Source organism: Neodiprion lecontei, chromosome 6 (assembly GCF_021901455.1).
Source record: "Neodiprion lecontei isolate iyNeoLeco1 chromosome 6, iyNeoLeco1.1, whole genome shotgun sequence".
Taxonomy (NCBI): Eukaryota; Metazoa; Arthropoda; class Insecta; order Hymenoptera; family Diprionidae; genus Neodiprion; species Neodiprion lecontei.
Window position 1 is genome coordinate 31,275,343 of NC_060265.1, and position 12,411 is coordinate 31,287,753.

At 41.4% G+C, this 12,411-nt stretch overlaps 2 protein-coding genes across 3 annotated transcripts; one reads left to right on the forward strand and one right to left on the reverse strand.

Moving 5' to 3' along the window:
• Window positions 1–1,738: 1,738 nt before the first annotated feature.
• Window positions 1,739–5,450, forward strand: LOC107225289 (cellular tumor antigen p53). Of its 2 annotated transcripts, none has more exons than XM_015665705.2 (3): window positions 1,739–2,197; window positions 2,466–2,658; window positions 3,522–5,450. In XM_015665705.2, the coding sequence occupies exons 1-3, from the start codon at window positions 2,091–2,093 to the stop codon at window positions 4,242–4,244; spliced, it is 1,023 nt and encodes a 340-aa protein (XP_015521191.1). In that variant the 5' UTR covers window positions 1,739–2,090; the 3' UTR covers window positions 4,245–5,450. The 2 variants fall into 2 exon arrangements, 1 of the variants encoding a protein (XP_015521191.1); XR_006904829.1 differs by lacking the exon at window positions 1,739–2,197 and adding an exon at window positions 3,241–3,396 and having other exon boundaries at window positions 2,531–2,658; window positions 3,522–3,660.
• On the reverse strand, window positions 5,247–8,719 carry LOC107225287. The gene is made up of 5 exons (XM_046742556.1): window positions 8,624–8,719; window positions 8,420–8,530; window positions 7,795–8,048; window positions 6,273–7,398; window positions 5,247–6,003 (listed from the first exon to the last, which is right to left on the reverse strand). The coding sequence occupies exons 3-5, from the start codon at window positions 7,992–7,994 to the stop codon at window positions 5,761–5,763; spliced, it is 1,569 nt and encodes a 522-aa protein (XP_046598512.1). The 5' UTR covers window positions 7,995–8,048; window positions 8,420–8,530; window positions 8,624–8,719; the 3' UTR covers window positions 5,247–5,760.
• Between the last annotated feature and the right edge of the window lie 3,692 nt (window positions 8,720–12,411).

Consider the following 12,411-nt stretch of genomic DNA (forward strand, 5'->3'; position numbering starts at 1 on the left):
CCTGCGGAGGGCACTGAACATGTTTTATATTCCTTCGGGAAGCACTAAATAATTTTTATATTCCTGTAGAGGGCACTGAATAAATTTTACACTGACACTGAACAATATAATAATTCACAATCCCTGCGATGATTCGTGTTAATAACTTCACTCACATTCTTGTGGTTTCACTCACTGTATTCTAAAATGACACTATATGGGTTGACTGCTGAAAGTTACAAAAATCACCACTTACTGAGAACATGCGATAATTATTCGGGACACAGCGAATGAAATTATACACAATACGTTGTACTTGCTGGATTCCAGCCATGTTATATTTTAACTGTACTAATCGGGTTCGGAAAATCGGCTTACACCCCAGTTCCGTTCACAGCAACGAAAACTGAAACGAAAAATTTTGTTGGTCTAAACACCTTTGCCACGGCAGTCGACCGCTCACACCGCGAAAATCTCATCGTGCGATTTATAAGTTAAACAAAAATATCCTCGGCTGTGTTGCACATTTTCTTTCACTCGAGAAATATCATACTTACATCAACAATACAAGCGGCACGCGAAGATTTGACCGTTAAATTGGCGGTAAATTGTCAAGATGGCACCGTGTCGATCGTTTGTCGATTGTTTATAAAATATGAGACTGCGCGCGTGTACAAGCAGCGCTATCTAGCGGTAAATAATGTTCCAATCGGTACAAGAATATTCGATCTAATTGGCTGATTCACGGGCCCGCTCGAATTTTTTGAATAAACCAACGTATCCGTCCAATCACGACACTCGAACTACGGCCGTTGGGTATCAAAATCCGATGACAAGCGATCGGTGATAAACACAAGTTCGCCATTCCAGAAACATTTCCCGCAAAATCTTGCAGAGACCTGTTATCTGATTAATTTAGTTACCTGATTTAAATTCACCACGTTGCATATTCAATATAAGTTAAAAAAAAAACACCGAAAAAAATGTTCCACCATGCACTGTAAAACCCGCGCAAGAGACGCTATAACCTTTTTTCAAATCGAGTTTCGCATTGAATAAATAAATACATATTTACTTACATTCACAATTATTTTCCTAGGGGCGAAGAATTGCCACGCGAGTTAGATAAACCAGCGCACACTCAACATACACTGCGACAGCCTTATGACGAAATGATTTTTCTTTATATTTGATCGAATTGCGGTTGCGAAAGATCTGTATTCCCGGCGTTGCATTTTTATAACAACAGAAATGGTCAAGCTACGAACGGTGCTTAGGTCATAGCAATTGCAGATTTACTTCTACGTTAACACAACGAATAACTTATACGAGAATAATAACATGATTTTTATACCCAGAACGAACTACTGAACCTTTATTTAGTCGAGTTGACGTATCTAAATCCAAACCATGAGAGATCTCAAACGGAAGCGTTGAATGGGCATCCTGTTACAGGAAGCTAGCTGAAAGCAGCACTTCGTGCCAGTTATGTGAGTCCGTAATTCTAACGATTCGCAAATAATGGTCGATAAATGAAAGTGTCAAATGTAATTTGGTCAGTATCTCATCTTTAACTTCTCTGTCTTCTTCCAATCCGTTGCATAGTAGATAAAGATCAAACATTTGTATCAGTATGTCGAAATTCATATCGACCGGCTATTTCCGAGGTAATGCCGGTATGGAGGCATAGATGTCAGTAGCTGACTTTAAATTTTTCCAACTTTCTCTTTCGTACGGTTGGTTCACTGATGTGTACGGTAAGATGAAAACAAACGGATTTGCAAGCATTTGCAAGAAATATTGGTGTTAACGAAATTACCCGCAGGGTGCAGATTAAAAGCTTATACATTTATTGAGAAATAAATAATCATGACTGAGTAATTTCAAACAATATTTATTGGTTGTACTTGTGTGTCAAAGTCATGATATTGAGTCTGGAAGGAACTACTAAGGACAAAGAAAACTACGAAAGAACGACCGGTTTCCCGCGTTACCAAAATGGCGCAGGTAGCGGCGTAACTCAAACGGCTCGGACGGTCCCGTTGTTACGTGGTTCGGTTTATCTGTTCGTTTCGCAAAGTGGCACCGCTAATATAAACACAAAATAGACAATGGCGAGTGAAAGTTCGTTGTCGTTATTGACGTTGACGAGTTCACAGGAAGACAGCATAATTTCAGAGCTTCGCGATAATGAAATAAATCTACAAGACCTGCACGAGTATGTTTTGATCCCAGTTATTGTCGCATGTATGATAAATATCAAAATTTTGCTCATGAACTATCGAATGTTTGTTAACGAATTCAATAGATAGATGCTATTATATGATACAGTAACCTTAATTCCAATTGCAACTCTATTTCTCAACACAAGAGTTCAGTAGATTTATGTTGGGAGAGGGATACAATGTTTTCATCAATTTCACTTGCTTTTTCAGTCCATAGTAATGTTTAATATGTCATTATAAATCAAGTTTTGATTCTGGCAGCTTTGCTTTTGATCACACCGATATTGTTGAAGAGAAGTTTGACATCAGCCATTATCAAGAGACGCTACCGAACCACAATGATCTGTCCACACAAACTGTAATGCAGGCACAGATGCCGGCAAACCAGGAGTTTGCTGGCGAATTAAACTTCGAATTGTTGCCGAACCAACAAGATGGAAGCAAGTCTTGGGTGGTAAGTTTTTACCTGAATTAATAATTGATCTATTCTACCAATTTGCACTGCACGCATATTGTGTCAATGTATCGTCACCTTCTATTCCAAAACATTGAACGCCACACGTCTAATTGTCAGTAACATGGTGTTGAATGTAGACTACAGGGTTGAATTTATGCATTTTAAGAGCGTAAAACGGTAGTACATCATTTATCTAAACTTACGGGAACTTATATTAGATTACCGGTCTTTGGGATATTTTCCAAATCTGCATTTATACAGTTCTTACACTAGATGTAAAAAGACATTAATTTCGAGAATTTCGCAATTTAATCCCTATGGCTGTTCTGTCTCATCGCTTTCATTGACTTTCACCTGAGACTAGTGATCTTTGGTAATAAAACAATGTGGTGGAGAAATTCTCTAAACACACTGGCCCTCCGTAGATATTCTCATTTACGATGTGCAATTGTATACCTGCTTTTTTTGTCTTCTTATATTAAAGCTATTGAATATCGATACTATTTGCTGAGAATGACAAAGATAATCAAAACAATGAGACTAGTAATCTTGATTACTAGTGAAACAATTTTTTCTTAGGTAATTTTCTCTCCTTAGTAATTGACCTCTGCAAAGTCAACGCGCAACTTAGTTATAATGTTTGGGGACGGCAGAATTTCAGTCGCCAGGTTGTGAGTTGCCATGTTATGACGACGAGTTGAAATATTGAGGAGAGTTAAAAATCCTGCCAACGATGTAAGCGATAAGTATTCTTTGTCTGGTGTATCGCCAAATTTCATAGAGTGATTTGTCTTAACGAAGAGGGTGCGTCATACTATAGGCTAATACTAGTAAAAAATGAATAATTTTCTCTATTTCAGTACTCCGCGAAGCTGCAAAAAGTTTTTATTGAGATGGAAAAAACTCTGCCTTTATGGGTCAAATGGTCACCACCACACGGCCAGCTTTATGTAAGGGCTGGAATGGCTTTTTGCGAGCCCACCCACCGGTCAGATCCTGTGACTCGATGCCACAATCATATCGCCCTTTCAGATCAGAATATCCCATACCTGCGACATGTGCTTTCTTGTAAGCATAATGGGGCGAGATATTGTGAGACCAATACAGGGCACTATTCAGTCCTTGTACCACTTGGAACTCCTGAGCCCGGTACTGATTCGGTTCAAATGGATTTCACTTTTCATTGCAAAAACAGCTGCAGTACAGGCATAAATAGAAAACCTACTGAAGTAATTTTCACTTTGGAGACGGACAGAGCAGAAGTGTTGGGGCGCCGCAAACTGCTTGTGCGAATTTGCAGTTGCCCGAAACGAGACAGGGGCAAAGAGGAGAAAGAACTGCGGGAATCTTCAGGTGGAAAAAAAAGAAAAATTATGTTAGGCAAAAAATATATATCGCTACCTGTAGAACAGCAGCACGAAACCGAGTCTGAAATTTTCTCGTTCAATGTTAAAATTTATGGCCGTGACAATTATGAAACTGTAAAAAAAGTTACATCAAGTGTCATGGCTCAGACTCTTGTCGATGGAGGACCATCAGCGGTAATACAACCGTTAATCGAATACATTAAACGTCTACCATAATATGCATTGGTATGACGCAAAATTTATTATTATTATCATATTGTCTGTTTTAATTACGCAAAAAAGAAAAAAAGAAAAAAAAACTTCATCCTCATCGAAGGAATACTGATTGTAAATGGAAACAATCATTTTTTTACCTTATTTGATAATTGCATCCTAACTAAGGAAATCAATTCCATACAGCACGTATGTACAATGATTCTATGATGACGCATATGAGGCATTATTTTTGAAATTTGGCAAGACTTTAAAGGTGAACATCAAATCAAATCTGCACATAGCAGAAAACAGTGTAGGAATATCCAGGGTGGATACAACAATGCCGTAGTCGCGATCCCGAGAATGCATAGGTTTCCCAATTCTATATAGGCCACACACCACAAAAAAAAAAAAAAAAAAATTAACGAGTTTTTTAATATTATTGACAGCAATGAAGGTCTGGGGCCTCTAGACTTTTTTTGAGAGTAACTTGACAAAGTTCGCATTTAAATAAATAATGAAAATGTAACGAGTGATTGGCTCATAATGATACTTGGCTTAAAATTCACGAAAAAATTCGAAAAGTTGGTGATAATGTTGTGATATAATTCTTTTCTTATTTAAAAAACTTTTTTTTTCAATATTCCTTTGTTTTCGAGTTGTACTCATTTGAAAAATTTGAACGCGAACTATTTCGAAAAGCACGTCAAGAATAGATCGAAAAAATTTTTGGAAATCTCATGTATATTTCTTTTGATAGGCAAAATGAAATTTAAAAGAATTATGTGAATAAAAAATTCGAGCTTAAAGTCTTTTCCGATTTATCAAAAAATGTACCTTACGCAATATCTTTTCTACGTACCAGTAATTATTATATTGTTAATTATTACGATTATTATTTGTTAAGAATTACCATACATATTTTGTTTATTTCATTTTTAAGAGGACAATTCTTCAGCAGGATCAAATCTGATGAGTTTGTGTCTATTGCTCAGTTTTATTGTTGCATTTTTAACTCGTGGAACTGCGTTCCATTTACAACGGTTTGGATGTTCGGGTATTATTTAGTAGACCAACTTGTGCCTTAACCAGTAGTCGGATCTTTTTTTAAATTTTGAACTCGAACGTTCAGATATTAATGCGAGTGAACTAAATTAGGAATATTTTCATATGAAATGTTAGTTTAAGACCGATGTTTAAAAATAAAGTTACTGATACAATTTTCAATCACGTGATCGTTATTTTCAAGTATTCACATCATTACTTACAAATAGATTTCACGACGGCAATCACAATTTGTGGAACGTTGAATATTAACGCCAGAGTTATTATTATAATTCTTGCATATCGATTAGCTTTCTATCGGGATGGATGCCACACGTAATTACGTGCGAATAACGTATATTTGCAAAATTCGCACAGCCCAAGTTCAGGAAGACTTTTTTCCAGTACACATTTTCTTCAGAGTATCATTGTAGTCGGTGCTTGAGACGCAGCATATTAATTAATCAAGTGTCCGGACTTGAGCGTTACCCGTTCACATCCGAGCCACTTCTTCCGAACGGGATTCCGTGAGTTGAATTTCCACAGTTCTGATATCGAGTGCCTTGGGTAAGGGGGCGATTTGTTGAGCCGTCAAGGGATGAAAGTCTTCCTCCAAGGTGGCGACACTCCGTCGTAATTTCACTTCGGTACCGTCAGTTCCCCATCCTCGCAAACTCCAATCCCAACGTCGAGCACCTCCGACTGCAGTAACGATCCACGCGGCTTCTTCGTCGCACTATACGCGCAATAAATAACATAAGTATTTTGTTGACCAGAACATGCGACAGGATGCGCTGATACTGTTGTCTACAAGTTTCTTTGCATCAATACGATACATAACGGTAATAACAGCCGTGTAAATATTTGATATTTCTAACTATTTAAACAACGTTTCGCAGCCTGGAAGTGGGACAAACTTGTTAGCCACGCAGATTTCCGGCTACCACAAACAGAGGACCCCCCCCCTCGTTTGAAATCCAGGAGACTCGGCACGGGCATACTGACCTTAAAGAAGAAAATCTCGCCCCCGTGATGCAGCACGTAAATGGCGTTGGGTCCGAGGGGTGTTGGTAAGGATACCGTCGCAGTACCAGCATAAAAATGAACCTGGGGGCCCCGATGGGCAGTGCCAAGATGTTCGAGGAGAAAACCGGGAGTGAGGAGTTCCGTGCAGGCGTTGGATTGCGCTAGTGGACATCGGACGAAGGTGTTCGAAATTGACTCGGTCGATCCGCCCCAAGTCGGTGTCTGCGGAACGCTGAGGAGGCTCCCCGAGCGTCGAGTTACTCGCTCGTTGGTCACGTCGGGGTTCGAGCAGCTCGGGAATTCCGGCGGCTGGTTCTTCAGGGCGCGAACGGCAGTGGCACTGGCGAGCTCCCCGGTGCTTGCGGACTTCGCACGATCGCCGGAGGTCAGCTCTCCGAGCCGCTTCGCTGCCGGCCTCTGCGACACGCCGATCTCGTTCTTCCGGTCATCGGCTCCCACGATAACGGACAAGTTCTCAGCCGAAGCGGCCCTGTTGTCTGTAAGCCTGTCGACGCTGCCTCCGACGCTGAGGAAGAGCCTGGCCAGGAGGTGGCGGGTCCCAAGGCTGCCCCCTGCGCCCCGTTGATTCGCGTTCCGGACGTCCCTCGATCCGCCACTCGTACGATTCGACTTGCCGAATAACTTTTCCCCCAGTCGGACTTCCGCCTCACCCAGGGCGAAGGCTTCCCTCAGAGTCCCGTGGACCTTGTCGGCCAAGAGGCATCTGCCCTGGCCCAGCCGGACTCGGCAAACCGGGCACCGATCGGTCCGCGATCTGCAACTCACGCAGAGGATGTGCCCGTGGACGCATTGGGATACCGGGGAAGCGGCGCTCTCGAGGCAAATCGGACACTCGAGAGCTCGGACGACGCCCGAAACAGCATTGGCTAGTTTTCGGGCAACCTCGGGAAGTGGGCCCTGAAGGGCGACGCCGTTTCCAAGTCCGTCATCGGCCGCCTCTTCGACGCTGCAGTCCACGTCGGTGCTCCGCCATATCTCGAGGTCGACGGCCTGCTTCGTACGGTTTTGAATCAAGGTGGCTATATCCTTGACGCGGAGTCCCACCACGTCCTGCCCGCAAACTTCGAGCAAACAGTCACCGGCCCTGCGGATTGCAAACGAGAGGAGAACTTTTTTGAATAACTTCTGAAAATTGTTCTAACGTCAGCCCGCACGGTCGTGCGTCATTTGACGTATATCCGTAACTTGTGGGTACTGTTCAGATTGTCCGCGGTCACGCTGTCATGCGAGGGTGTATAATATGCGTATTATTCAGACTGCTAACACGTCAACGGTGTAGTAACCGGCGTATTTCTACCGACGGTGTAACGTCTACGAGGAAATGTAGAACGATTTGCGGTTGCAGACCCGCCGGCAATATAGGGATAAAGTGGCATATTTCATATTCAATTTCAAATCCAAGATCCCCACTACCCGGCTTCCTTGTTCCGTCTCAATCGGGCATAATAAAGTATAAATAGAACGAGGAAGATTTACTCACCGCAGGCCGGCGATATGTGCAATGCTGTCTGGCTCCACGAAACCTACCCACGGATAAGGATCCCACTTTGACCTTGTGAGGTGAAATCCGCAGGACTTCCTCTCCTTTTCCTTGTCAAAAATGTTGGGGAGGATTACCCGCTCTCTCGGCGAATAGTTGGCGAAAACCTCGTTGTTTCGAGGAGTCGGTGCTGCGGTCATGATTATTTTCACGCCAGCAGCTTCCGTTAAAAATTCCGATCTCGAAAAACTCCTCTGCATCAGCAACATTACGAAACGTCCAGATAAGCGATGGATTAGAAAAACACTTTACGCAGCCTCGCGCATGCGATGCAAATTTATGTCCCCTCAACAGTTTCTGTCATAACGACTTCTGAATAAAACTCTGATTAGATACACGAGGAGAGGCGCACTACTGACCGATTCCGGTTGTGCGTGAAACTCCCGCGTCAGTTAATGTGATAATTAAATTTACATTACCTTCGTCGAGTTTGGTAAATAACTAATTTCATACTCTCATCGCTGGGATTACTATCGATTTTCGTAGGACCCATAACGCAAGTACGACGCGGAACTGCCGTTGACATTAATCGAAGGGACGCCAACACATCGCTAATATCACTTACCTATGAAGGATGCGTCTGCGTTGAGGATCTGATGAGGAACTTCCAAGCACACCCGTGTCAAATGTGAACAGATCAGAAGAAGCAGCTCTGTTAGACGCAGACCGTCTGCATCTACAAAGTTAGTACGCGGTCCGCGACTCATGTAGGTAAAAGTCAGATCGGTTGATCACCTTCACCTACATACTTGCAAGAGATCCAACTTACCTCGACCTTAGTTTTTAATTAGAGGTCACGCGTGCTTTTCCGTTCGATGGATTTTCGCGAAAGCGTTCTTCGTCCCCGGGAAAGGTGGACTTGATTCTTGTATAAAAATAATACAAATATAGGTACATTTACGAATTTGTAGACTTTCATCATGAATTTGACCACCTGTTTAAACTCTGCAATGCTGAACGTGAGGACTTTTCGTTCGATGCATCTCACCAAGCTCTGTAATGTATGAACTTCGTCTGCAATTACCAATATACTAGCGACATGTAGACCAGCGTTCGTCCGGGTGGGGGTGGAAAACTAGAATGGCGGATTGATAGAAGGGCCGAAATATCGAATTTTCAAAGACGTGAAAATTTATTTCGCAGAGCTGTTGAAATTTAGAAAACTCAAGTATAGGAAATTGATGTTATAGAAGGTCAAAATACAGAAAGTTCAAACACAGAGCGTCAAAATCCAGAATCTGTAAACGATTTCATATTACCGAGACAAATTCCGACGATACTTCAGCATTTTACAATCCGACCTTTTTATTGTTCTAATCTTCCACATTTCGGCATGCCAGGTTTTTAAATTCTATAAATTAAGTTTTCGCTTCTTCAAAAATTCAATATTATCGTCCATCTAGTTTTTGATCTTTCCTATATTTTAATCCCCTCCCGTTCATACCCATGGCAATACCTGACTCATTATACAGTGTGATCGTTGAAATGCTACGACGATACACCTTTATCCTTGTAAAAAGAAAGCCGGATCGCGGCGCAGACGAGAGTTGTACTTGATTAAGAAACGCCTTCTCGCAAAACGTTTACTCTAAATCGGAGAAAAATCTGTCGAGTTTTAGACTCTACGTTACAAGCGGATGGAAGAATGGGATTTAGAAAAGAAACGAGTTATAAATATACTCTACATTCGAAATTTGAAAGAGCAATGATCTTCCTCAAAGTTTTCCTACAATCTCAAACTTTCCTGGTACGCAAGAATCTTCCTCGGTATTGCTGGTATATCTGGTGGATATGTAATGACTTTCGAACTGGAATAGTGTCTCGTTCTCGGAACGAATTAATCAGAACGACGAGTTCGACCACTGAACGTTTACTTTCCTGCTGTGACGGGCCTCAGGTATATTGGATTGTTTGTCGTCTGCAGACGCAACGGCTCCCACTTAAATTGTGAAACCCGTCGAGCTGCGGTTAATGCGATGATTATAAGCACAATCAACGATAATTTAACTGTATTGAATCGTTGCCAAGAAGGATGGAAACGATTTGGTTCTAGCCCGGGGCAAAATCCGTTTTGGGCTGACAAATTGGATCTACACATGTTTCTGTTTCTACGACTGTATATGTGTGTGAAGCATACGATTAATTCTCTAAGTAACATTCACCTCTATTTCAGTCTGAAATTGATGTATAAAAGACTCTGACTCATTCGCTTTTTTTCCATAGATCAAATATTACGAAGTAACAGAAGTAACCCAGCCTGAAATCTTGCCGACCACCACTGATCGTGAGTTGTTCAATTTTCCACGACGACACTAGGTTAGGCTAATTGCAAGGGAGCCTATTGTGAGCGCCATCCACTACACCGCGGTTGTGGAAAATGTGTTGCTGCGTATTTAGGGCCTTTTCCACATTGCGCCGGAAGCCACTGATGTTTTCGAAATGTCCGTGGCCTCATCCGTGAATACGTAAACCTGGTCTATAGTTCCATTACGAAAACACGAGTAAATACAAGTTTAGTAGAAACTCGATTTCCGCAGGATAATTTAATGGTACGGTTTTAAGGATTTCGAAATCTAGAAATATCCGTCTACTCTCTGAGATCATATTGCGAATCGGCCGTATTACGATTTCTTGAAAGCTATAAAGAATATGGGAAAACAAGCTCAAGGAAAAACGTTTTATGCGTAAAACATCGCTGAACCGTTAAAACGCGTATGATCGTTTCAATTGAGACGGTGATGCTCGCGCGGTGTAAAATCGTGAACGTAACAAAAGTTTTGCAATAATTAATTATCAGTTTCACAGTTGAATATTTGCATGGCAATGCTGGAGATGCACGAGTAGTGGTCAGAGGTATGGCTGAAGGTTTTTACAGGACCCAACGAACAATGGTAGGCAGGTACCGACTGACAATGAATTCGACATGCTACTCGAGTGTACAATATAGGGCGACAGATATGCAGGTTTTCACAAACAGAACAAGTGGCAAGTGTTGGAACGATATCGTAACGTTTGGCGAATGTAAAATAATTAATTGAAAACTTTCTGTCCGTTTGCCGATTGGCTTTGCTTGCAGTTACACGATTTCAGTTGCATTGTTTCTGACTCGTAAAGGATGTTGACTGAAACTATATAATAATAATTGCATCTCATAACATTCACACGTTGTTTGTGATGACAAACTTTGCAATCTTCATGAGATATTAAAGGCATTGAAAAGTAGTGAGTTGTCGTTGCCCACAAACAGGTTTGTCCAGGTACCACTTCCCGAGACGTCGATTTGTGGATTCCATCAATTTATTTTAAAAGGTCAATTGACAGAGGAGACTTATTAATAGTATTCTAAAATCTTTACAGAGACATTTCGCGGGTCATCGTTCTTGCTTCAGGTGAAAATGATTCGCAGCTTCCCGTTAACCCTCCCGAGACAAATTAATAGCCGTATTCAAAATTTCTTCACGAACAAACGATTATTGTGCTTAAAATTCCAAAGGTCAACCGTATTAAGCAAGTACTGCAAACAGTTTGAGCAGACGGTTTCGAACGATCTCACAGAGCGCTCGAGTTTGCGTACAAAATAATCGCAGCCTCGCTGTTCTATGACGTATTTAAATTATATCTATAACATCACTCATGACGTTCGCAAACGGTATCAATTAAGCGGTGTAAGGAAAAATCCAAAGATTAAGCAAGCGGTTTCAACGAATCTCACAAAGCGCACGAGCTTGCGTGTAAAATAATCGCAGCTTCGCTGTTGTATAGTATAACATATTTTTGAATTATATCTATAACTTCAGTCATGACATTGGCACATGCGTAAATTTATGTCCGAGTATTAGTGAAATACTAATAACGCAGCGCCATGAGAAGATATCCTTGTGAGATTCCTGTTTCTGCAAAAATCCATCCTCAAGGCAAGGCATGCATCTGCCTTTCTAACAATAAGACAAATTGAGACCCGTAGCAACTGTGACGAGTTCTCGTTTGATTACAGCGAGATAAATTACTGATCACATTTAAATCTTTAGGTTAAAATAAATCAATGGATCCATCGGCGTTTCGAGAAATGATTATTTACTCTTAGTTTCGTAAAAGCCGGTTGACGATTGACGGTGAGCAGGAAGATCCGTTTCGGGCAACGAAACAGTATCTGCAGTAATCGATGAACTCAGGGGTTGAAATCTACAAATATGCAATTTCCTTTAAAGAAATATGCATGTGGCCACATCCGTATGATGCATACAGTAATCTTGAAACGGTCTCACAGATTTTTATTCAGAGTTTTTTGCTGCCAATTTGGAATCTTTCGACGATAACTGAAAGTTTATACCTACACCAAATGTCATCAGTTCCCGATTATCAATACCTACACTAAAACGAGTTTCAGTAAGTCCGTATTCCCGCCCTGGTAGAACAAAACAAATTGTCATCGTTACATAGCCAAGGAAATCAAGTATTTCAGATACATGACAACTAAACGCAACGCGACTGTAATTAAATTTTCCACTTTGACGGCGATCTGACGTACTTGACGCGATCTCCCTACTATTTTGTTGC

Coding starts and splice junctions, on each gene's coding strand:
- LOC107225287 (XM_046742556.1), bottom strand. CDS start 7,994: ATGACCGCAGCACCGACTCCTCGAAACAACGAGGTTTTCGCCAACTAT. Junction 7,399..7,794: donor GCACATATCGCCGGCCTGCG/GTGAGTAAATCT, acceptor TGCAATCCGCAG/GGCCGGTGACTGTTTGCTCG. Junction 6,004..6,272: donor GCGAGATTTTCTTCTTTAAG/GTCAGTATGCCC, acceptor TTGCGCGTATAG/TGCGACGAAGAAGCCGCGTG.
- LOC107225289 (XM_015665705.2), top strand. CDS start 2,091: ATGGCGAGTGAAAGTTCGTTGTCGTTATTGACGTTGACGAGTTCACAG. Junction 2,198..2,465: donor AATCTACAAGACCTGCACGA/GTATGTTTTGAT, acceptor TGATTCTGGCAG/CTTTGCTTTTGATCACACCG. Junction 2,659..3,521: donor ATGGAAGCAAGTCTTGGGTG/GTAAGTTTTTAC, acceptor TCTCTATTTCAG/TACTCCGCGAAGCTGCAAAA.